This window comes from Aristolochia californica, unplaced genomic scaffold (genome assembly GCF_029961685.1).
Source record: "Aristolochia californica isolate CCGP_79_NKW_82.1479 unplaced genomic scaffold, dmAriCali1.0.hap1 SCAF_16, whole genome shotgun sequence".
Taxonomy (NCBI): Eukaryota; Viridiplantae; Streptophyta; class Magnoliopsida; order Piperales; family Aristolochiaceae; genus Aristolochia; species Aristolochia californica.
In genome coordinates this window covers 1517618-1544657 of record NW_027181837.1, presented here as the reverse complement: position 1 = coordinate 1544657, position 27040 = coordinate 1517618, and the positions used below count along the sequence as shown (strand labels likewise).

The 27040-nt window shown below is 36.7% G+C and overlaps 2 protein-coding genes across 2 annotated transcripts; both read right to left on the bottom strand.

Moving 5' to 3' along the window:
* Positions 1-4645: 4645 nt before the first annotated feature.
* On the bottom strand, positions 4646-9208 carry LOC137953501 (L-type lectin-domain containing receptor kinase IX.1-like). The gene is made up of 4 exons (XM_068800923.1): positions 9194-9208; positions 9009-9106; positions 8623-8697; positions 4646-6656 (listed from the first exon to the last, which is right to left on the bottom strand). Exons 1-4 carry the CDS (start codon positions 9206-9208, stop codon positions 4706-4708), a joined length of 2139 nt encoding a protein of 712 aa, XP_068657024.1. The 3' UTR covers positions 4646-4705.
* Positions 9087-16336, bottom strand: LOC137952975 (uncharacterized). Its single transcript, XM_068800120.1, has 5 exons — positions 16121-16336; positions 13896-14031; positions 13503-13640; positions 13289-13410; positions 9087-9686 (listed from the first exon to the last, which is right to left on the bottom strand). The coding sequence occupies exons 1-5, from the start codon at positions 16162-16164 to the stop codon at positions 9521-9523; spliced, it is 606 nt and encodes a 201-aa protein (XP_068656221.1). The 5' UTR covers positions 16165-16336; the 3' UTR covers positions 9087-9520.
* Between the last annotated feature and the right edge of the window lie 10704 nt (positions 16337-27040).

The following is a 27040-nucleotide window of genomic DNA, read 5'->3' as shown; positions in this document are numbered from 1 at the left end:
GAATGGTTGGTCTGAACGGAGAAAATTGGATAATATGGAAAGCAAAGATGGAAGACTATTTGTATTGCAGAGACTTGTATGCACCCATTGAAGGAGAAAAACCTGAAAAATATTTCAGATGAAGAATAGAAGAAACTTGATAGAAAAGCAGTTGGGCATATCCAGCAATGGGTGGATGATAGTATTTTTCACTATGTCTCAAGTGAAATTTCAGCCAAATCATTATGGAAGAAATTAAAAGATTTATATGAGAGAAGACAGGTGGAAATAAAGCTTTCCTCATAAGGAAACTTGTAAATTTGAAGTACAATGACAATGGTTCCATTGTACAACATCTCAATGAGATAAAGAACACTGTAAATCAATTGGCAGCCATGAAGATGGTTCTCGATCATGAGCTTCAAACCCTTTTATTATTGAGTTTTCTACCAGATATTTGGGAAACCTTAGTGGTTTCTTTGAGCAACTCCGCTCCGGATGGAATTGTGAGTATGAACCTTCTCACTAGCAGCTTGTTGAATGAAGAGACAAGAAGAAAATCACTAGTTTCTTCCCACTCTCAAGCATTGGTGTTTGAAAAGAGAGGTAGAAGCAAAAGTAGAAAACCTCAAGACAGAGGAAAGTCAAATTCATGAAGGGATCTTGAGTGCTACTATTGCCATAAAAAGGGACACATCAAGAGTGAGTGTCGATTTATCAAGAAAGCACAAAAGGAAGGAAAATATAGTGCCAAAGAAAAAGATAATGAAAAAGATAAAAACACAATAGTGTTGGATAATGAAGTTGCTATTATGACTTGTGATGTAGATTCTCTTTTAGCAAGTGATTTCGAAACAAGTTGGATTGTTGATAGTGGTGTTTCCTTCCATGTTACTCCTCATGTAGAGTATTTTTCTATGTTCCAGTCAGGTGATTATGGAATAGTGAAAATGGGAAACACAACTTTTTTGAAAGTTAAAGGAAAGGCAGACATAGTTATCAAAACTAATCTCAAGTGCAAGATGATTCTTTGAGATGTAAGGTATGTCCAAGATCTTCGCTTTAACATAATCTTTGCAGGCATATTAGATGAAGAGGGATATGAGAGCTGTTTTGTTAATGGAAAGTGGAAGTTTTGCAAGGGATCACTTATACTAGCAAAATGAATCAAGTCATGTACTCTTTACAAAATGAAGTAGAAGTTATTAATGAAGGTTTCACTGCAGCCCTAGAAGCAAGCTCATCAAATTTATGGCATAAGAGACTTGGACTTATGAGTGAGAAAGGGTTGGAGATTCTAGCAAAGAAGGACCTTTTACCTAATGGTATAAAAATTTCTCCTTGTGATCATTGTTTGTTTGGTAAACAACATAGACTTACCTTTGCTAGAAATGCTCATAAGAAAGACACAAAGATTCTTGATCTTGTTTATTATGATGTATGCTCTATGGATGTTAAGTCTCTTGGTGGTGCAGAGTATTTTATTACTTTTGTAGATGATGCTTTTGACAACGGCTAGCCAATACACCCAACAGACCGATCTGTTAGATGCGGAAAGCTATCGCCTACAAGAGTGGACAGAACCACTCTGACACCCACCCCGCCCATTTTTTACCGCCTCTCACAGGATTCGAACGCGGGACGTGGCGTCCCCAGCTCTGATACCATGACAGTGGCTAGCCAATACACCCAACAGACCAATTTATTAGGTGCAGAAAGCTACCGCCTACAAGAGTGGACATAACCACTCTGACAGCTTCCAGTAAGGTTTGGGTCTACACTATGAAATTCAAATGGGAAGTTTTTGATATATTTAAAAGGTTTCATGCCATGGTTGAAAGGGAGACAGGTAAACAACTTAAATGCTTACGTAGTGATAATGGAGGTGAATATACTTCTAGAGCATTTAAAGATTATTGTTCAAAACATGGAATTAGGCATGAGTTGACAATTCCAATGACCCCTCAACACAATGGTGTAGCTAAAAGGAAGAATCGCACCATTGTGGAAAGAGTAAGGTGTATGCTTTCTACAACTAAATTACCTAAACCCTATTGGGGGGAAGTTGTGAGGACCGCAGTTTATTTGATAAATTTGTGACCTTCATACCCTTTGGGAGAGGATATTCCTCAGAGAGTATGGAAAGGAAAAGACATTTCTTATTCCCATTTGCATGTATTTGGTTGTAAAGCTTTTATGCATGTACCTAAAGAAAACAAGTCAAAGCTTGATGTGAAATCTATTCCATGTGTCTTTGTTGGATATGGAGATGATGAGTTCGGATACAAATTATGGGATCCTAAGAACAGGAAGTTGCATAGAAGTAGAGATGTGGTCTTTCATGAAGACAAAACCATTAAAGACTTTGAAAAAGTTGAGAAAAGTCCAAGTACTCTAGATATTACCTCATTCTTGCCTCCTATGTCTCTTCCTACACCAGTTATTGAAGAAAGTGTAGAATCTCATGAAGAGGATGATGTTATCCATGAAGATGTGACTCATAATGATGCTGAATTGGGGGAGTAACTAAATGAACCATCTCAAGAAGTTGAAGAAGAAGAAACTCCTATTGAACAACCAGTGGCTGAACTTGAATTAAGAAGATCTCAAAGAGGTAGAATTCCTTCTTAGAAGTATCCTTCTAAAGAGTTTATTACTCTTACTGATGCAAGTGAACCTGAAATTTTTTAAGAAGCTTTGAAAGATAAGAACAAGGATATGTGGTTGAAAGTTGTGGAAGAGGAGATAAACTTTTTGCATAAGAACCACACTTTTGAGTTGGTGACATTGCCGAAGGGTAAGAAGACCTTGAAAAACGAATGGTGCAACAATATCGGTGGTTTGGGTCGGAGTTGAAGCTTGGAGCAAAACTTCAGTCACTCTCATTGTCAACTCGTCCAGGGCAGAGGAGAACGGATATTCACTAGACTGGAATTTTGTATTGGCCATGGATGAAGACACGAATCTGGTCTGAGTCGAGTCTTGGTCAAGTCTAAGTCGTTAGGGTTGACTTGGTTTGGGTCTGGTCCGGTCCAGGTTGGGTTGGGTTGCTAGACTAGAAATTAATTCTGCCCAAAGTTAGGAATTGGAATTAATTCGAACCATCGTCATCCCCGTGACATTGTTTCCTGAACAGCGTGGGACGGGAGGTCTCATAAACAAAGGAGGCTTCGACGAGGCCTCAACGTCAGGATGAGAGGTCTTGACAAACCGCTCGTCGCTAAGGACCATCGGTGGTAGAGCAAGCCTCTCGGAATACCAGATCAGAGCACCAACAGAGAGCGAGCCTATCAGATTGCGATTTCTCTCCCGGTTTATCGAAGGACCAGTAGTGGCACAACACATGGATTCGCCGGAGAAGATTTCAGCCCTCTTGCCTTCTATAGCTTCGGTGCAGGAAGATGAGGGGTTTCAGATCGTTGGCCTCCTAGTTCCCTGCATCATTATCGAATGGAAAATTTTCTCCCGCAATCATTGAACTGGTTAATCTAGCTTTGATACCATGTAAACTTTCGTAAAATCTTTATTTCTTATTCATCATTTCATACAAATACATCCATATTTATATACAAAGATTACATGTGAATTAAACTGGTCTCTCGGATCATCTCCGAAGATATTGTTACGGAGGACTTTTTCCTCCGTTTTTACGGATCTGGAAGACAGTTCGATGGACGAAGAAGTCCTCCTAGGATCTCACGCCAACAATATGATGCTTTGAAGGTCGGAAATGGCTTAAGCTAGTAAGTGTTATCTTGGATTCAAAAAGTCTGCATAGTCCAGAGGAGATTAAGGCGGTATTCTGACTTTCTTGGGTTTAATCCTGAGAGTTCAGATGGCTTTAGTTTTTCTTTTTGTTTGGTTTCTTGCTGCTTTACCTGTCTTCTTTCTAGTTAATTTATTTTGTTTCTACTTTTCTTATGGTCCTGGCTTTTATGTGTCTGCTATCACTTTTTTTTGCTTTATCTCTTTGAAGGAAGTTGGACGATTGATATGCTCTTTATGGTATATTTGTTTAATATTTCTTTCTCTTAAAGCATGCACTGTTTTAAACAACGTAACTGCAACCTGTCTTTGCCTCATAGTTTAACTTATTCTGGAATACACCCTCTTTCTTAAAGAGTGAATTTCTATAGAAATTTTTTTCTCTCATACGTATGACTCTATGCATGTTTACCAAGATCCGACTACACTTCCAATGAAAGGAACTTTTTTGCTTGAACACCGATAACTTAGATAGAATGCAACACATCAGATCATCTATAAATCTGACGATCTGTTACTGTTATTTGTCCTTTGAAGGTAGAGAATTCTGCTGAACCATGTATGCTATCTGTGGCTGTTATTTGTCTTTTGATTTCGTTAATACTCGACTTTAAACTGGTATTACAGCGAAAAGATAGGAGGGCAAACAAATTAGAAAGTAATTTTCCATTTTATTGTATTAAAGCAAAGCTTGACAAAGAAATTGATCAATTGTACAATCTAAACTTTGAAGCCTAGGCTTAGCAACATGTTGATCTGTGATGAATACATTCAGAACCTCATCTGAATTGCTTAGGCCGGTACGTGACTCTTCTAATTTGATTTCTGTAAAAGTTCTCAGACACTTATTGAAGCTATTTAAACTAATCGAGACATATGGACGATTTGTTGCTCCATCACCAACACTAGTACGTCAAGCAGAGGATGAACAGGAAATGTGTATGCTTGTATGTATACAAGATTACCGGCCGACTGATAGACTCGTCTCGGTTATTGAGCCATGGCTAGAGTGACTCTCAGAGGTAGTGGGTACACGGTATACTGGGACTGGCATGGTTTGTGGAAGTTCGGGCAGTGCTGCCTCAAAACTGAGAACCTGAATTGCCTGTTTGATGGAAGGCCTCAAAGAGTGATCAGGGTGAGCACACCACAGCCCTACAATCATCAATCGCTCCATCTGTTTCACATCAAATGCCGTATCCAGGCTCTTATCCACAGCTTCCAGAACCAGACCATTTCCATGGAGTTCCCATACCCACTCGACCAATCTCATGGTGGTTTCGTCCTCTGTATTTTCCACAGGCCTTCTCCCACAGGCAATTTCTAGAGCCACAACTCCAAAGCTATAAACATCTGACTCCTTGCTTGCCTTGCCTTTGCTTATGTATTCTGGTGCCAAGTATCCCCATGTACCAGCCAGGCCAGTGGTCCTCGGCCCCAGCTCATGATCCATGAGTTTGGCTAGCCCGAAATCGCCGAGTTTCGCATTAAAACCAGAATCAAGCATTACGTTGCTGGACTTGATGTCTCTGTGCACCACACATTGCTCCCACTCCTCATGGAGGTAAAGCAGCGCAGAAGCCAAGCCAAGTGCAATCTTGTATCTGACTTCCCAGGAGAGGAAAATCTTATTACCAAAAAGATGAGTGTTAAGGCTCCCATTAGGCATGAACTCATAGACGAGTAAAAACTGACCTCTTTGATGGCACCAACCAATTAACCGCACAAGGTTCCGGTGCCTCAAGCTGCTAATAACATTCACTTCGGTTAAATACTCCTTTTTCCCTTGTTTAGACCTGCTTGAAATTTTCTTTACTGCCACAAACATGTCGAAATCTGTTAAATATCCCTTGTAAACACTCCCAAAACCACCTTCGCCCAACTTCCTTTCCTCAGAGAAGTTGTTTGTAGAAGCAACAAGCTCTTCATAAGAAAATTTTTTAGGCCAGGTTCCTCTCTCTAGGTCAGTATTGATAGATGTGAGACCCACGGTTTTCTTCCTCTTCTTTGATGTAATCTTCCTTCTCCAAAACATCACGCTTGCTATAATCAAGCCACAAATAAAAACAGCTCCCCAACTAGCTGCGAATCCCACCATCCATTTATTCACTTCCTCTTTCTGCTTCTCTCCATCGGCCGTGACATTTCTCTCCTTCATCTCCAAAGATGAATTGAACTCCCAGGAGTGAACCTTGTTCGCTTCCACGTACCTACCAGTGGCTGCAGAGAACCCAATCGAGACCCATTCAGGCAAGACTTCTCTCAGATCAACTTCATAAGAGAAGTTATATTTCCCATCGAAAGTGGGGTTGTCGGCATATGTCAAGAAAACACTCAACCTCTTGTTTCTTGAATTATAATCAACCCAAGCATTAGCCACGACCCCGCTATGCAGGCTAGCATTCCAAGGCACATAAATTGCAGAACGAAGAGTATTGACACAGATTCCCACATGCTGAACCGGTGGATCCCAGTACTGGCCGTCCACAGAGGAATCGAACTCAACCGTGACGATTTTATTCCGGGTAGGGGTAGCGAGGGTGGTGGTGTTAAATAGGCCCAGAAATCCACCATCAGAGTTCAATGGGATCTGAAAATTCACAGGAACAAGGTAGAAGACCAGCCCGTGGCCATAGTGGTCAGGTCGGAGCGTTTCGATGGAGAAGGAAAAGTGAGTTGTGAAGTCTGTGAGCCTTTGGGTGGCTTTGTCCCAAATGGGAACATGCTGGAAATAGGTTGCACGGCCAACACGGGATAGATAATCATAGTCATTCATTTGAATGGCTTCTTCGAGCACCTGAGCATCGCCTTCATAGAACATGGTAGTAGCGTTTCTGTCGAAGCTGGGAATTCGAAAGGAAATTGAGCTTATAAACGGCACAAGAATGAAGAAGATGAAGAGTTGAAAAAGAAGAAGAAGAGAGAAGGAAGCCTGCAGAAATTTTGCCGGGGGCTTGGAGTTAGACATGGTGGTGGGAAGTTTTTCGTTTGAGTGGATACTTCCCCGGTACATATGTCTAAAGGCTTCAGTACTACAATGAATTGGCTTCATTTACCAGGATTTCGAGATGTGCAGAAGAATTCCCCGTTCAGGTTTGTTTTTAATTAGTATACTTAATCTTGAGTCAACGACAACACTCAGACATGACAGGGGTCCAGCTACGAGGTAATGGGCGACTTTTGTGTTACCCAACTTTTTTTTTTAGGGAATTTTAAAATATTACCTAACTTTTTAACTTATTTATAAAAATACCAAATTTTTACCCGGTCAACTCAAATTTTGATTGATTAGGTGGTGCCACATTATCATGATACATCAGCACTCGATTAGTCAAATGACACATCATCTTCAAGATACATCATCACCCATGTAGTTACCGCATCATTAAATGACACAAAAACCCGAAATATTACATGGCAAACCAAGTTTTCATCCATGTAAATACTTATTATTAAAGATTTTAAATATTTATTAATTGATTAAATATTTGAAAAAAATTAGAGTTTAAAAATAAAATTTATTAGTACACTTTTTATTACCTTATATTTAATATATATAAAAATCTTACTCTTACCTATTTAACACCTTCTATTATCAATTTAAAATATTTATTAATTAAAAAAATATTTGAAAATTTTATTTTAGAGTTTAAAAATAAAAAATTTCGATACACTGTTTATTACCTTATATTTAAAATAATAAAAAAATAAAATAAGTATACTAATTAATTAAAAAATCTTACTCTTACCTATTTAACACCTTTTATTATAAATTAAAAGTATTAATTAATTAAATTAATATTATAAAAAATATTTTAGAGTTTAAAAATAAAATTTATCCGTACAATTTATATTTTAAATCGATAATAAAAAAGTCTCAAATAGGTAAGAGTAAGATTTTTAATTAATTAATATACCTATTTTATATTTTATTATTTAAATATAAGGTAATAAAAATGTACTTATAAATTTTATTTTTAAATTCTAAAATATTTTTTCAATTAATAAATGTTATAAATTGATAATAATAGGTGCTACATTGATGATGACGTGGTTTGCCACGTAATATTTAAAACTGACCTTGAGGGTTTTTGTGTCATTGAATGATGTGGCGGATGATGTGTCATCCTATGTGGGTGATGATATGTCAACTGATATGTGGTTCGTTTCATCGGTCAATGCCTATGTGTCATTTTCTTTATCTAATTATGTTTAAAAGTTGGGTAATATCCTAGAATCTAACTATAAATGAATGTGAACGTAACGTATAATTTCAGGGGAAACCCACTATCGTAGTAGATGAACTCATGAAGAAGAAAGAAAAAGGTCTTCTTCTTTTGTTTAAAGGTCCTTAATTGTGATGGTCAAAAGTAGAATTTGACGCGTTTCCTCCCCATTTCGCTCTAGTAATTGTTCCATTTTTCTACCAACCACAGGAACAAATTGTTAAGGAATAGTCCCATTTTAAATCATAGTTCTCTCACTCAAAATTGAAAAAGAAAGGCGAAGGACATGGTTGAAGATCTCCATCACTAACAATTTTATTTTATTTGCAAGAGGAGGCAAACTTCACTTGATCTTCCCTTTTTAATTTTTTTTTTAGAATAGATTACAACATATGATGTCATTATGGATTAAAATGTAGAATTAAAACCGGTTAATTAATCTGACTTAGTCAGATCATTCCCTCTTCGAAGTTGATGTTTTATAAGACCCGAGGATCAGTCAAAACCTGACCAAGCTATGTTAACCAGTCCAATCGTGAACTGACTAACCTGGTCAGCTTAGTTATGTCTCATATTTGAAAAGGCGAAACAATTACACAAACATGAGTTAGAATTTTATAAAAACGTCCGAATGTTCAAGTCCAAGATGCTGCTCGAAGCTATCGAGTTAGCACAAATGCATAAGTAGGACAACCAACTCTTAGAATGTGGCAAGGCAATGGAACATCTTAGATGAAACTTGATATAGAAAATAAACTATATTTATACACCTAGGGGTGGCAATTTTACCCGATTACTTAAAAGAATGGATAATGAAATCATTAAAAGAAGATAACTTAAAAGAGGCATTTGAATCATGTTTTATTTCAAATGTACATTAACTCCAAAGAAATTCACTAAACTCTCTTACCCATTTGTTTATTTAATAAATAGTAACAAGGCATTTGATAAAATATACTCCAGAATAATTTTAAATACCCCAAATTTTTATATAATCATTTATTTATATGCAAAATTTACTCGTGTTAAACCAGGTACTGCATCGGCCCCAAATCCCAGGTCGGAGAACCTTGGTAAAACTTTGACAAGAAGAGTAGACTAAACGCAGCTCTTACTTGTTCAGTGCTGTTCACAACCTGCAAAGTTTGCCTTCAAAATATATAACACGGTTACAGTAAGTTCAAAACCAGCTTATACTGTGGGCTCCTTTCATGGCTTCTAACGTGGGCACCTGTCATTGGGGCACCAGATTTAACCAGATTATTACTGTCAATGTCGTTGCTCTAACTATGCCATATTGAGGTCGAAGCCTTCAACACGAAGAGATTCTCCTGGGCAGTCACACCAGATTTAACCAGATTATTACTGTCAATATCGTTGCTCTAACTATGCCATATTGAGGACGAGGCCTTCAAAACGAAGAGACTCTCCTGGGCAGTCACTATCTACAACATTGGACAAGGTGACTGTTTCTACACAAACAAGATGCAAATGGGCAATAAGTCGCTCCAATGATAAAAGAAAGCATCTGAAACAGATGGCCCAACCAGTTACTGCTGTTGAGAATCATCATCTCTTCGTTGGAGGAAAATGGATCCAAGTAGGACTGCAATCCCTGTTACTGCAATTGTGAACATTATGCGCCTTTGTGAAGAACCACGTGCTTGCCTTCTCGGTATGTCTCGTCTCTCGGGAACCATTGCATCCGTCGGTATTCTAGACAATAGTTATTTCTAGGTTACAATTATCACAATATCAACGTCCCTTGAAAAGTATAGATTCCAACAGAATAGAAAATAGAAAACCTAAGAGTTACTGAAATACTTTTAAGATGTTAGTGACCATGTTCTAGAACCAGTAAACTAAGCAACTTCAGAAAACTCAAAAGGTGATTGTGCACACAGAATTTCTTCTTCTAAATGAGAGATATGCTCTCCTTAACTTACAGATGATCATACATGTAGAATGACTAAAAGTTTTATTTCTGTAGAGAAGACACTATCACATTGCAAACTTGATTCTTCAATTAAAAGTCACTCTCTTTATGAAACTATAAACAACAGATGTACAATAATCATGTCCATAACCCTGAAGTATCATATAATTACATACAATTTGTGTTTCAATGCTACATAAATGTCTACTGATGTATTGATGCTACCATGTTTCTTATATAATAAGTGCATAAGCCCGTTAGTTTTTAGGTTGTCACCTTATGTGGAACCACGAATTGGCCCAAATTAAAATCTTGTGCCCAAGTTTGAAGCTAGGTCCGAAGCAGTACTACATTGTTATTCTGTGGTTCCAACACCTAGCTCACAGGACCATATAATAGAAGAGGCACATAGCATTTCTCGTATGGGTATTTTTTATTTATTTTATATGTCATAAGCTAGGGTAAGCTGACAAACATGGACAAAAGTTGGCAGCATGGCGCTGTGATTAACAATGTACTTAAATGTAGAAATCAGAAGTGAATCCATGAAAAAAAATGGGAGTTTTAGAGTTAAATAACTAAATCGACTTTATTCAATTATATAAAAGAGAAAATAAGTGACCTCATGAATTTTTTTCTCAAAAAATTTTTTTTAAACATGTTTGGGGGGCCTTTCTTTACAAAAAAAAATCTTCTGGCCCCAATTGCTTCCACATCAATTTCCTATACTACTTTTTGGCCACTATTTCTATTGGTACTACTACTAATAGTTTTCTCCTATATTCAAAGAATTTTATTGGTCCTGTTTTGCCACACATACACCTCAACATTCTCATTTTGTCTGGTTTGATCTTCTTTACATGTTGCTTATTGACAGCACAAAAGTCCAATTCATAAAGCATTAGAAGATTCAACCAATGCTGTCAAAACCAGAGCGAACAGGCCAATTCAACCTGGTTGAACCGGAAGTGGAGCCTTTTCCACATTTTATAACACATAACCAGATTTTGCTGAGAACTGAGGAGCCAGCTGTTTGGGCTGGTTCATCATTAATAGGACTGGTAACGTTGGTCCGGTTCAAGAAGGCCATATGGATGAAATAGAATTCAAATTATTTTAGGTGTCTGAGGGAGGATTTGAAATGCAAACCTCGGATATGCAAGGGTGCATACCTAACTAGTCTACCAGACTACTGTTTTGTGTGTACATGTAATGGAAAATGCATTTATATAATAAAATTAAAGGTTGCATCCCATTCTGGTTCAATGTGGTTGAAGCTAGACAAACTAGGTTGAATTGAAACTGGCCATGCCTCTAGTTTGATGGATGATTCAGTTTTAAAAACACAGGATCTAACAACAATGTCCTATAACTCATCCTTCACGACACTTCTAGTAGAACTTTGACATATTGACTTTATCAGCCAATATATATAAGATTTTCACTTACCAAATATAGCAGTAGCTGGCTGAAAGCTTTCTTGAATTCTGAGGTCTTGCTCACAGTATCCCTATGGTCTCTTTTATAAGACTCTTAGCTGGTGAGGTACTCAGGACTTCAAAAACTAATGAAGAAAGCACTGGAAATGTTATTACTCAAACAAGACAGCTAAAATGTAACTTTTTTTTGTTTTTATTTTTCAGAATGAAATTAAAGAGCAAAATTTTGTTGCTTGAGGGTGGAATCCTGTGTGCTAACCACCCGTATGTATGACGAACTAAGAGAGAACTCAGCTACAAAGAATTGAAGCTGAATGTAATGAGTACATATGCAGTAACAATTTTTATGCATTTGGTTTCCATTTTTCTTCTTGGGATAATGTTTACAGCAACTTCACAAGTGTTACTAAGTGCATATAGATGAGTTAAATTTCTTTATCTGTGATGATGCGACAGTTTAGGAGGTAGCTTGTATGACAGCTCCGTCAAGTAACGTGTTTCACATGAAATTTTCAGCTCGTTTATTCTTCTTGTCTTTATCCTGTCTCTTAATAAGTTATTAGCATCCTTGCTTGAATAATTTCATCTCCAAATTTATGTTTGAAATTTACAACCAACAAAAAAAAAAAGTCAAAACAAAAAAAGAACCTTTGATTTTAGCGAGTTTCTCAAGTGCTGTTGTTATCAAATACCATAAAGACCAGCAGCTTTAGTTTTTATTGGACAAGGCGAAAATGTTTCAAAATATATAACCCTCTTGATATTAATTACATTGCTTTAGAAGCAGCATTTCCTTTACACTAAAAAGCTAGTCCAAGTCCATTCCAAATGGCTAGCTGAAGATGGGAAATTTCATCCCATATAATAAATATATGATCTTTCTAAATCATATATTGGATCAAAGTAGGAGTCTTATCAACACTCCCCCTCATGTGTTCTTTTACACATGGATAATTTCTTGGTGGAGGCTCGCATATAAATACTTGCTATGATATTATGTTAAATTTGGGTCCATGTCTCTATCCCAAGTTAGGAAATATCTTCCGTAGTAATAAGCACATGATCATTTTAATCCTGGATCAACATGGGACTTTTTTTTTAATGCTACCAATATGGGACTAGTCTAAACAGTTTAGAACGACAATAAAACGCAGAAGAAGAAGAAGAGGGAGCCAAGAGAGTAATAAATTCAACATTACCAACTTAGACGGTGAGAAAAACATCAGTGACTAAAAAGACAAAAACGACAGAGTTGAAGAAATTTTTTAGAAAAGAGAGAAAATAGAATAAACAGACAGGAATAAACTGAGAGAGGAAAGAGGAAGAGGAGAAGGAACTGTTACCAGGATGAAAAAAGGAGAAAATGATCAAGAGCCAGAAGCTCAGGAAGGGGAAAAGTGAGCAAGGGAGAGAGCAAGCAGGAGAAAGGGAGAGAAAAATAGGTTTTTTTCTTTTTTGAATGAAGAGAAAAATATGTAATGGTTAGACCAAGAAGAATGATTGAGAGCAGAACACTGTCAAGCAGGCAGACCAGTGGCAGCAGGAAGGTAAGCAAGGCAGTACAGAGTGAGAAGAAAAAAATATGGTTTTACATACTTGACAGAGTATATAGGTTGGCAGCCGACATATGTCACCAAATCACTGGTCACTAAATGTAATAAGACAACCAAGTGTATTTAACATTTTCCTAATTTCACATAGAACCTAAAAACACATACCCAAAGACTAGATGCAAACAAAGATCAATGCAAGACATACAGCTTTCTTAATTAATGCAATAAATGGCTGTAAATAAGCTTTTCATTCAAAGGTCACATTGGCAGTGGTGGCATTTGTTTTCTAATGAGGTCTTGGGTTCAAGTCTCATTGTGGCTTGGTGTGTGTGTGTGAGTGTGTGTAATCAACATTCCAAAAAAATCCAGGTAAATGATAGTTTAGCAAACCTAGAAGATTCAGCAATACTTTCGGTACTACTGTGGAGTTGGATGTCATGTTGAATGCGCTCGCGTCGTCGAACATACTTGTTGCATTGGATGCACATCTCTGTCCTATTACCACACATTTCCTGACATTAAAAAAACAATAAGATATTTAGTTCCCAACAGTAATCACTAGAAAATTGGAAAGTTTTGACTATATAATGTTGATGATGACTACCTGGTGTTGGAAGAGATCCACTGCAGGCAATGGGAATTCACAGTATTCACATGTAACCATCCTCTGAGGGCAACTTTCATCTTTATGAAGATCTAAAGCATCCCGTTCTATAGTCTCACTGCATTGAGAACATGCTACCTGCCATAGCAATATTGAACCACAATTTTCATATGAAACTGAGTTCCAGATTTTGCTCAATGTGACTCCATACTGGAAGCAGCCTCAAATAAGATTAGATAAAAGATGCCAATATCAATCAGAGCTGCACAAGTATGCATTCCAATAGAAGTGGAATTACTTCAGCTGAAGCTTTTGTCCAATAGCTGAACATGTCCTATTCCAAAGCCGATTGCACAATCATGTACAATAGTTTCAAGAATGAGATACACATACCGGAGCGTGAGTATTTAGATAATGTTCATCTGCATGTCTTTTTGGGACCATTTCTCCACAGAGCATACATTTTTCAAGGTTGCGGGAACAGTGTGCGAAATGCAAATCAATGTTTAGAGTTGGAATATCTCGCTGACTGAAACCACAAAATGGAATTGTGAGGTTCACATTCCTTAGGCACAAACTACAATTACAGTGTAAAGTTCAAACACTTAACGAGCACTAGTTCCTACACAGGTAGCATAACATCTATTTGCAGTCCGTGTTAGATTTAGTTTTGAGTGGAAGTTTCCAGCTGGACATCCTTTTGTGATAGACCTGATTCAGTTTTTGGACACTACTGAAGCAGAAGGATGGGCCTGGCAATCCTTCTCTGCTTTTCTTTTTTGAGGAACATTAAGTCAAAAGCTGGTTCTCCATTGTACCAAGATACAACTGGAGGTTTCCAGCTAAATGATTTGATTTCCAATAGTAGACTACTCTGACTCATGTTGAGGAAATCAGTGAAGATTTTTTGTGTTTCTCTTCATGAGGTAAATTGACTTAGAAGCTCGCCCCGTGGATCAAAATTATTTTCAGCATACTCTTAATTAGAGAAAGTAGAAGAATAAGGGATATGCAAGCATCTCAAAACGATCTGGCTTTGGTGCCAAGCAGAGTTCATCAAAGAGATGAGAATCACAGCATTAATAAGCCAACTATAATTCCATTTCAAGAGATAACCTTATATGGAGATAAATGTTTTACAAATATGGCTTTCTAGAGCAAATAAGCCAACTTTGTCATGTTCGCTCCTGTTCTCAGGTAATAATAATGCACATTTAGCCCAAAAAAGAAAATAAAAGATGAAAAGGAATATGTTAAGCCAAATGAACGAGCACCAGGAGAGTCTTTGATGACATGTCAGGACCTATGCAATATATTGACAATATTCGTAAAGATCTACAGATGACATTGGTCATACTTCTTCAAAGCTTAGAAGGCATAATAGATAAGAGAACAATACCCTCGTTCTTCTAAATTCCTTTTCAATATTTTAATTTTCTTTTATGAAATACTGATGTTCTAAAGAAGTACGGACATCCAATTAAGCATCACTTTTTTAATGTTAAAATAGCTTTATCTTGCAGATGTAAGAAGCGTATTTTAAGAATATGTTAATTAATATGAACCGGTAAGGTTTGGTGCATGCTAATTAACACCAATACACATTGGGGATGTGACGCTCAACAGCTAACAATCTCCCAATTAAACGTTATCTTTATTCTGATTAGTGAATAGATTCATGATCCTGATTGCAATAGGATTAAATGTAACCATTGTTCAATCTGAAAGAAATTTGGAGAATCCAACAAAAATATGTGGAGAAAAGGTGTGACGGTTCTTGTTGATTGATGAAACTGTAGACATAACAATAGCCATTTGTCCTTATGTTGTTGTAATCATAGTTCCATAAAATTTTTGCAATGCAAGTAAAAGTCACTTTAAGCAAAACACGATCTATCATATATCAATTTTATAACCGACGTCATATAAGATATTCCACCATCTCTAAGTGAAAACTAATATAAGTGATGTCACTAACGATTATAGTACACGGTCAGAAATGGTGTGGATTAGCTGTTTTAACCTGCCAATAAGTATGAACAGTCTCTCCAATTAACTGCATTAATGTTCTTCAACAGTCCTGTAACATCAAACTTCAGTTTGTTTAATAGTTCCAAGTATCAACTCCTAATCCACTGGAAAACTCTGACGATATTTTCTGAACGTTTCAGTTCAATTACTACCACTTGGTTCCACCACGCACTTTCTAAATCATGATGGGTACCGAGTTTTTATTCCAAAGGATACTAAAAAATATGCATCGTGTTCTCTGTATCTTTGTATATAAAGAAAATAAATTTGTTTCAGGATCCCTACTGAAAAGGTTTAGGAGACGCTGTTTAATTTTCTAGACTTGCTGTTACAGATATTATCTTATGCTAAGTAAAAACAACAAGAGCAATCTACATAGAGATAACAAGATCGATGACCTTCTCTTTGGCTTCATAACCACGACTGAAGGACCGATTTACCGGCTATCTAACCACAGCCTCAGGATTACAGCAAATAAGAAAGAAACAAGTACAGCTCAGAAGAGAGGACCTAATTAACAAATCATCAACTTACATAGAGCTAAACTATCCTGCAATGAGACATGTAACAAGGAGGAAACCGCTTACCAGTGACTGCAAACAGTCGTGGTTAATTCGGACGGAATTGCCATGTAACCAGGAAAATCGACGGGAAAGTATAGTATTCTGCTTCTGCTAACGAAAGGAACGAGATTCGTTGTGCGTCTTGCAGCGATCAAACGGAGTCAATATAATCGATGCTTAGGTTTGATCTAGTCTCCGGGTTCGGGGATTCTTTTGCTTGGAGGTTTGTACAGCAGTTTGGACGAGTCCTGGCATATACGTCCCTCTCGTTGCCTAATTTCCGTATAGAATATAGATCGCTGAAGTCGAATACACTCTCAGTGGCTCGCGGCTTTTCTTCAAATGCTGCACATCTTTCCGTAATGACCTTGCGGTCCGATTCGGCGGCTGTGCTTGTTATTTCCATCGAGCCCGCCCCACCGGCCCGGTTAGTGAGCGGTTGAGCTAATTATAACTTATAATAATGTTGTTAAATTCGAATTAGTCATTAAATGGTAGGAGGGTTGATTTGATTTAATTGGGTTAGATCAGGTTTAACTATAGGTCATGCCAAAGAGGGATACTATCATTGAATTTTTATTTTATTAATAGCTTGATAACGTTTTTCATGTAAGTGTTTAGTCTCTATTTTGAATCTTCCTTCAAAATTATATTTTCAAGACTCCTACAAAGATTATTTAATCTCACCTGATTCAACCCATCTGATTAATGGTCGAATCGAACCAACTAACAGGGTTGCCTAAATAAATAAAAATCTAGTTCCTATTTAACCTGGTCAAACCGTCTAATTTGGTTTGATTTTGATAACATTGATTTATAAAATAGTGATGTTGTTATATGAATTTTTTTAAGAAGAAGGAGAAGTCTCTTTTCTTTTCGGATCCACTAAAATGGCATTAAGGTGCAATATTGCAATAATAGTTAAGAAAATGATTTTTTCTGCCTTTTTTTAACACTCAACAGTCTCTATGATATATTGACAAATGTTTTCTTATCTAACAATCGCTGATTGGTTATTGTAATATTGTGTAATTGTGCCATTTCAGCTTATTTTAGCTCCATTTCACAAACTATGTGTAATTGTGTAATTGTGGATATGAAAGAGGAGAAAAACTAGAAATATTTTACTATCTTAAAATCAAAATTATGACAAATCAATACAAAGACTATCATTTATAAGTTTATTGGAGATGAAAATTCAAATTCTTGTGAATCTATAGTATTCCTAGTATTCCTATAAATCTGAAGCATGCACTCATGTTTCTCCATTAATCGTACTACTTTATCAACCTAAGTGAAAATGTTGAACATTTGACCATAAATAGATGGAGATTTTTTGGGGGTTTCCTCGATCTGTTCACTTGAACATGTTGAGACACTGACACCCATTTTTGTTTCTTTCTTGAATATGAATCTTAAAAGATTCTTTCTAAATTAAATGACTCTATTTTATACAATAGACCTTTTGTTTTGAAAAGGATTTTTTGCTCCAATTCATAAGAGAAGTGCACTACAATTATCAGGACTCTTTTCAAAAGCATTACACACTTTGAAATAATCTTGTGAGGTTAATTTGGAGAATTCTAACTCAATCTTGAATAGATTAGTGTTGGAACTAATCGAAGTCATAGTTACAATCATATTATGCCATCCAACAAGTGTACTTGAGCTTTGATTTTCAAATCATCTATTGGTTGAGCTAATTTTTCATGTGCTAAGCAACATAGAACTCTTATTTTTCTATTGTTGGTTATTTTAGCTTGTATATAGAGCTGGTATTGATGATCTATTGTTAAATCATTCACATAATATAACAATTATTTTTTACCTTTGATTTTTCTATCCCCTACTTGTTTGAGTTGTATTTGAAAAACCGAACTACCACAAAACTCTTATTTTCAAATCTTTAAGTGTACTTGGTGATTTTTACGAACTTGTGCATTTGACTTAAAATTATTAGTCGAGTTCAATAAATCTCTTGTTTTTTTTAAATCATTTGCTTCATTAGGGTAATTACATTTGGGCTTGTACTTTAATTCTTAAATTGGATTTTGTAAGTGATACTTGTACTTGAAATCAACTAATTTACTTATTACTATGGGGGTTGTATAAGAGAGTTGTAATTTTTCGTTTGGTTATGTATTGTACAATCAACCTACTTAGGGGCATTGTATGTGTACTTGATTTATAAGCAAGTAACTCTTGCACGTACTAGGTTAAGTCTTGTAAAGACTAGACCATCCCATAGCTTAATTCATTAAGAAAGCTGGTAGGGCTGAGGTTGAGGTGCTGAAATCCCAATTTTAGGTCTAAACTTTAAACTCTAGTTTTGAAAATTCCATGTATGGGTTTAAGCTTGTAAGCCTAGTGTGGTTTAACTATGTGAGGGTGTGCTTTGTAATTTGGTTATTGTAGTCGATTAAGTGGATCAGTCCCTATGTGGGAAATATTGTCATTTGATTCTTTATGACTCTTTGATGTAGGCTTTATATATGTCGTTTGACCTTTTCACTTAGTAGATTCAACCCAAAGGTGCATACAACTTAGAAGTTGATGTGGTAAGCGGAATTTGGGTTGTGAACTACTATAAAAACCAATTTGTGCATTGTGTGGAATGTTCATTTCTATTGAACTTTGATTTTTACATTAAAAAGAAACTCACACATAGATTTAGTGATAAAAAGTTTAAATTTGGCAAGCAAAAGTATACAAACCTTCCCCTCTTCTCTAGGTTTATTCCTCATGGGACCAAATAATTGGTATCAAAGTAAGTGTATTTGATAGCTCAATATACATGTTGACTACTAGTAAATATCTCTTATGAGAACCAGAATAATAACACAACCAACTCCTTGTAGTTTTAACAAAAAATGGGTATTACAACCATTGAGGTAATTAGAAATTGTCATCTCTTTGATCGCTAATTATGAAAGTTGGAAAGAGAGGAAGACCATATTCATCCTAGCTCATAGCATAGAAACTTGGAGTGTAACCAAGAATGGGTCAAACGTTACCCCAAACGGGAGCCTGACTATTGAAGACAAGAAATGACTTCAAGTCAATACATGGTTATGCATTTGGTGCCATGTGCAATTAGAGCTAAGGACTTTCACCTCATTGTGACTTGCACAATAGCCAAAGAGATTTTGGAATGTTGTGAAGCATACTTTTCTTCTTGTTCAAGAAGGGAAAGAAATCGAAATTAAGGATTAACAAATTTAGAACATGACACCTCACTCTAACGAAATCATATTGTAGTAATAGGTTTTAAACTTAAATAGGATTTTGAGAACTTACATTAAATTAAAACCATTTTCCAAAATAATTAAATTAAGTGTTACTTTTATGATTTTTTAACCATGAACCGGTTCTCTATATCCCTAGTCGAAAGTTGAAACTTGCAAATGGTTATTCTATCAACAAAGTGAATTTGACTCAAGGTCACTAAGTCAATTATCTTTTTGGTTTTCCTTATGACTATATCATAAGTAGAATCTTGAATTAGGCATACATGACCTAAAAATTGCCACTTGTCCACGTCTCAGTGATTTGTCTTGGGTAAAATTACATAAAGTGTATTAATATATGAACAATAATGACCTGATAAACTATTTATCATGGGTGTGTGTCCATTAGGTCATCCCTTGAACTTGAAACTTGAAGTAGCCAAAACCAAATCAAGTCTCAAGTACTAAACTCATTCAACATCTTAAGATCTCATCCTAAGGCTTAAACTAACATGTTGTAGTTTTTTAAATGATTGTTAGGTCATTTTGATGCAAGGAATCAAGTTGGTTAGAATTGGGAAGAGCTTTCATTTGATGGCTATACATTGAGGGAAGTGTTGATTTATTAGAGGATGGAAGGTTGTTGTGCCCCTCTATACAAAAGCAATTTACCTAATGTTACAAAAACAGTTTAGGACCTAGCTTTGAGAAAAAACTTCAAAATACATAGGTTCTTTAGCCATTGGTAGCTAAGTAGGTCAATGAGGAAGCAATTTGACTGTAGAGGATGCATCTTTACCTATAGTGTGATAGATGCACATGTTATCACACAAACCAAGCTTAGTATAAAAAAAAATTCTTAGAAATGCTCATGCACATGATAGACATGTCTATTAATTGTTAGAGCCATTTTTTGGATAAAATGCTCTTGTGCTTTGGTTTTTATTCTAGAACTTGAGAATCTAATCTCATGGCAAATTTAATAAATTATGTTTTTTTTAAAAATTCAATATTTGATTCTTTGCATGAACTTTATAATTTTGATACTCTTCATGGAGCTCTAAATAGTGTTTTGAATCAAATCTACCTGTACATGCAAGATAAGACTTTGACTGGCCAAATCGTAAAAATCGTAAATGATATGTTTGGTAGGTCAAATGAAGGACAATGGTGCTGTGGACCCTTTAAGCTTCCTTAGAAACATTGAATTTTGAGTTATGTGGGGGCAGGAGAAGGATTTTCCTATTAAAAAGCTAAGTAAATTTGACAGGCTTTTGCTATCTATAGTCAAAAACTCAATTGGTAGTAAAACTACCAAACATGTCCTTGTAAGTGACAAGATGCTACTCTACATTCTGAAAACATTGGTTTCAATTTGGGGGTGTATGTTACTTTCAAGGATGAAAAAGGATCTCAAGATTGTACACAAGTCGTTGATCACATATTAACTATTGAAAAAAGACTTCAAATAGCAAAAATATGGACTTGAGAAAATCACTAAGCTTGTAAATGGAACAATATTGACTGGTATTAGTGGGACAAGAGAGTTCAAGGGAGAAGCAAAAGAAGAGGCGGAGAAGAGACACTTGGTCAAGCAGAAACAAATGAAGAAAAAGCTCCCACAAGTGAGAGATTAGCACCTAATGCGACACGTTCCTCTACTTCTTACACATGACCATTTCCATCAGATGCAAGAAAAAATGGCATGGAAACTGGACACTCTTGCATCTTTCACTAGGTATGACCTAGAAGGAATGTTGTCTAGAGTATCTTAGAAAAGAAAATATAGGAATTGAGCCACCACCCCCTTGGCTACATGATGAACAAGGAGAAGTGGAAGGAAGTGAGGAGTGGCAGAAGAAAAGGAAGAGGAGGATAGTGAAGGGACTAAGACTGAATGAGGGAGATCAGCCTAAGGGCACTAATGAAGATGATAGCCCAGATAGAGATGGGGATGGGCAAGGTAGTGAACAAACACTCAGATGAGGAACTCACCCCTAATACTGGAATGAGAAAACAGACACATTGACAAAATGTTGATAGATCTAGAAGAAGCAAAGGAGAAAGGATAAGAAGCATTTAAGAAATTTTCAGAAGGTTTAAATGATGGAGACTTGAGAACATTGATAACCAGGAAGCAAGAGGAGTTTAAGCAAGTGCTCCACATGACAACTGAAGAGGCAAAGAAAGAAAGAGAGAAAGAGAAGTAAGAGAGTCGGCTAGAGAAGATCTTACCTCTGTAACTAGTAGCAGGATGATGGAGAGCAACATGAGCGAAGTCAGCCCCCCAAGAAGAACTATGACTGACATGGATGAGAAGACTACTCTAGATTAAGTAGAAGTGTGTAGTTAGCCCTCATCTCTGAAACATGGCCTCAAAGGAAGAGGTCTCCAAAAAAAACAGAAGAGTCAGGTGGAAGATGCCTGTCAATAAATCCCCTAAATGAGGATTCATTATTCTTCCCTTCTATGGTAGTGAACTCCTCTGACATGAACACACAATAAAAGAGATCTAAGAAGCCAGATTCAATTCTTCTACGCTTCTACCCTTCCAAATTGGTAGAGACTCTTAACCGAATGGATAAGCATGAAGCTAACATTAACAAGCCCACGACCACTTAATAAGCAATCTTAGGGTGTAATTAGTCTTCATTTGTGTTTTGCCTTTTATTCTGTCCTTCTTTTGCTTTTCATAACTGCATTATATCATCAATCAATATCATACAGAGCTGTTTTGTATATTTCACTTGTGTTTCAATTTTCATGATGTCAAGATATTAAACAGGGCATGTTGAAAAAGAGAGTTAACCTAGTGAGAAGAGGATGCCAGATACTTGTGCCTCTTGCTGATCCCAGATCAATCTGTTTATTTTTCTAAGTTCCAGCTTATGGTTTAATGACCAAAAACAACCTTAAATTACTTCTTTTTCAAAACACGATAGTGAATAGATCTGAACGTGGCACCTGGTCTCTACTAATACAAGTATATGTCCATATCCTTCCTCTCAGGCACCTGGTTTTGTTAAGAATAAGACCCAACTGGTTCCCACATTAATTCCTCTCTAAAAAATCATCTCCAGGATCTTTACTATGTATCACATTCATGAGAAGCGACAGCCATTACCATCAACCTGCTGGCCTTTCATTTTTCAACCTTTCAGGTTCCTAACTTGCAAGTCCATAAAAAATCAAGTCTCCACAGCAAGGGAAACCAATAGAGCTCAAGTTTGCAAGATATACTATGAAAAGGTAGAGTTCGTCTTGTCAAGCCCGGAAGAATAAGGTACGCTCCTCCACCAACCTTTCCTACAGCATTATCAAAAGTGTTGTAGAAGATTCCACCATGATCACATCTTTCTTTTTAACAAAGTTGTGATTCCTTCCGACAATGCTTCACGCTCACCCACTACTGCTGGGACCCTTCTTTACAGTTCTATTACTCAAGTTGCACCATCAAAGCCCTGCATGAGGCCTCTGCCTAACAAGCCATTATCGAATTTTCAATATTTGAACTGTGAGCTCCATTTCAGCCCCGATGAGGAGCACAATTATGAGGCCATTTTACTGTAATTAGAACGTTTTGAAGTATTTTGTTTGGTACTTCTGCCGTAGTCCTTTTGTTCTTCTTCCAGTAGGAGTTGGTACTTACTAGCCATGCCCTAAACAGTTTTAACTAAGATGTCCTGTCTTTCCAACTAGACTACAGCTTCTTCTCCGCTAGTCCACCCCAATAGCAGGACATGTACTTTGTAATTGGAACAGTTCTTTTGGGCTGGCACCAAAGTGAGAGGATCTCCCACACCGGTTAGTCCAGAAATTTATTCGACTTATGGATTGTCATGGTTCCATTCACGTCGAGCTAGGTGATTGGTTAGGTCCAGAAAATTCTTGGACCAACTGGTACAGGAGATCCCATCTCAGAGCAAAATGCTGAGCTTATGGTCTGTTAAAACGAGAAAATATAAAGGAAATTTTGTGAGCTTAAAATGTAAAACTGGTAATGTCGCAAGATGCATAAATGTTTGTATAGATTTTTCTTTTTGAACCGATGCAACTTGAGGAAAATATTTTTGGGGTATAGCCCACATTATATTAATGTGACGATGCTTAGACATACTAACAACCTGTTATTACTTAAAAAATTCTCTTTGTGCATATTGAAATTGAGGGAACACCTGAAGAGACTAAAATTTCCATGTCTTGCCAACCTCACCACACATACCAAACGGTCAGGACAATCGCAGTTGGTGGTTAGTTGACCTAATGCAAGCAGGATGTAGAGATACATCTCCAAATATTCCCCACCCACACAGACCATTAAAACATCTGAAGTCTTCAAGTGATGATCTCAAAAATGGTTTCATATGAAAGCTCCTAAATTTGTCAAGGGTCCTATGATCATGCCTATTCGCGTCTGGACATTTTTATTTTATTTGGGGGTCCCTTCCAAGAAGGGTTAGTGATTGATCACAACTTTGGAAATATTTTTGGAAGAATTCTCAAACGTTTACATGCTGTGATAGTGGTAGAACCTTCCAAGAAAGGAAAACCCCTCTGTAGGTTTTAAGATAGAATTTTAAAATCCTTTGGGTTTGAATTTCCCCTCCCCTTGTGAACCATGCACACCCAAATAAAGATTTAACAAGCAGAATTTTAAATGCAAAAAATAAAAATAAGGTAAGCTTTTTGAAAAATTTATTGTGTACTCTATTCACATCTAATGGAGGCATCAACTCCCCATAGAAGAAACCTTAAATCCTCATAGGAAGGCAAACTTGCTTACTGTTCCACTTATTATATGATTGAGTAGAGAGATGTATTATTTAAGTGAGAAATGGATTCATTAAGTAATCCACATGGGTTGGGATTATAAACTAATCCTAAAATCTTCTTAAAAATCTTTCTCCTTGGTCATTGAGACTGTATTATTTGGCGATGATTGACACTTGGCCGCGCTCTTAGTTGGAGGCATGGTAGGCTATTATATTTTTTTTGTATAAAGCTCTTTGATATTTGGACTTGATCAATCCAAGTGCCCCCAAATGCATATCTTTGGTAATTTGTCACTTTCATTGGTTGACGAAATCGGTGTCACGTGGTCTCGACCAATCCAAAGATAGTATTATGCAACAAATCACCGCATCCCATAGGAGAAACTCTTTTCTTATGTCTTGGGTGACTTCCCAACCAAAATATATTGGGGAGTTTGACTAAAAAATTGATGTTTCCTAAGTGCTACCACATTTAGATGTTGATGTTCTAATGTTAATTAATTAAAATTAAATTCGTTAATTAAAGCTCGTGATGCTTGTTTTGCTCTTCCATGAAGTGAGAAGAAGAGAGGCTTACAGGCTTGTGAGGGCATGGGCTGATCTCGATAAAGCTGAGCGTGTGAGGGGTGGCCTCGATTGGTGACCAGGGTTTTTCGCTGGTCACGTGCATGTCGGTCGCTCATCTCTTAACATATGCCACACGCGTGAAAGGAAGAAGGGTCGAATTTATGGGTAAGACCGTAAGAAAGAATGCTTATCTTAATTCCTGCGAAGAAGTTAAGGTTCCGATATCCAGGGACAGAAAAATCGACAGGAAATCAGGTTTTTTATTATCCATTCCTGCCTGTAATCATTTTGCTGAAAATCTCGATCGGAACAATCCCATCAACCCATCCATCTTCTTCTGACAGTTGTGAAACAGTGGGAACTTCGCCACCATTGGTGAGCACTGGGCACTGCTTCTTCTTCATCTGATCAATTTCTTTGAGTAATGGTCATCGGTCCCTTCAAATGGCAGTCTGTCTGGTTCGGTACTTTCAGGGTTCCTCCATCTCTTCCAACTTCGATCTTCGTCTACAGTTATTTTAATCTTTCCTTGAACTTTTTAACTGCCTTGTCTGAGGTAAACAGGCGTAAAGCGGCTCATGAGAGCCATTTCCGTGGAAGAAATACAGTGATATCAAATGTATTTAAAAATTTTCAGAACGAGACAGAATCAGTCGTCCAGACCCATGTGAAATTCACGTGGATGAACAAACGGCCCTTATTCCTAACTCTCGTTGAGACGCAATTCAACAAACCTAATGGGATATATTTATTTAAATGCAACCGCACTGTGGATTAAGATAGATTTTACATAATAGTTAAGAGTATCCTTGGAATATCCACACAGAAGGTGGTCCCAAAAACCCTATTTCAAGTCATTCTTCCTGTGGTTGACCCAAGGGATTGGCGAGAATATGGGGAAGTTGATTCCTCAGACGACGGACTTGTCAAGCATATACACCTGATAATTGAATAGCATCCGATGTGGGCTGGAAAAGAGAACCAGTCGAGAAATGCTTCAGTAATGTTTACAATCATTCCTCTTTCCGATGCATCCAGTTCAATCGCTTTCGCTTTCCAAAAAGAGAAGAAGAGATACTGGAAAAAACTTTTGGCTCTGTTGCAGTGAGTTTCAAGAAATACAATATAACATCAAAGCAAACTCCTGGTGCCATGGATTAGCTTAGTTCTTCCCAAGGATTGAGGCACAGATGACTCCGTAAGCCAAGCTTTTGATAGAATTCAGATGCTCGGAAACCGAACACGGTTATCCTCTTCAAATGCCGAGTTATAGATACTCTGAAACACCTGAAAAGTTGCATTGCTTCTCAAGTTTAGAGAACTTGTAGTGATTCTTTTTTTTTTATTATTAAAGATAGTGTTGAGCTTTCACTAGGTTTTGTTTAAAGCCCCTTGGCTGGAAACCTTTCTCTTCAAATTCAAAGCTTTGAGATATAGAACGAGAGTTATAGAACCCACGTATAGTGGATGAATTGCAGAAGCTCAAGGAAAAGGTACTGGTTAATTGAGAAAATGGGTGCTCCGAGATAGGGAGATTGAGATAAAGGAAAAGAAAAGAAGAGTTAATTATTCTGAAGACAGCACGCATTGAAAGCATCAGAGTGAAGCCCTTCGTATCAACTTTGGATTGCCTTGGTGTTCTTATGCTTGTCCTGGTCAAGAGCTCACATTTTTTCAATATTCCTTTTGTCCCCATGGCCCTATTCTCAAAATTTACTTCTCTCACCTTTACGAATCCTTAAAATTTTCAATTATATCATCCATAGAGATAACCTTGGTTAAAGTACTCAACCAACATAACATATTATTGTTTTTATTGTTGAATGTTGACCAAAGATGGGAATAGGGATGTAACCTTGTGTACAAACTCGAATGGTGATTTAACTCGGTAGCGATTCCAGGGGCCAAGTATAAAGTGTAAGGAACCGTTACACCATCACCGTCCAAATAAGGTTTTCCTGATCATGTGTGTGGTCCTTTTTACTTAAAAAGTATTTTCGAGTACTTAAGGCTTCAACTAGTTGTGGAATGACTTTGAATGTTCGAATTTTTAGTCTATCATTCTTCTCTTCCAAATATTGTTACAAGTTAGTAAAAAAAAAAAAAAAAAAAATTAAAATTTGTCATTTTTCACCTCAATCCTGCACCACCAAGTACTTCACTTTCTCTTCGTGAGAATTAAAAAAACTTAAAAGCAAAAGTTCTACAAGGAAGAGAGTAGTAAAATAAAAACAAAATAAATAGCAAAAAAAAAAAAAACTACTTTTTTTTGAAAATTATTCTGCTAACGTTAACAAGCAAAAGATTAAGGAAGAAAAAGGCGAAAGCTAAACTAATGATTCTGTCGATCCACTTAAACTTTAAGGGATTCTCCTTTC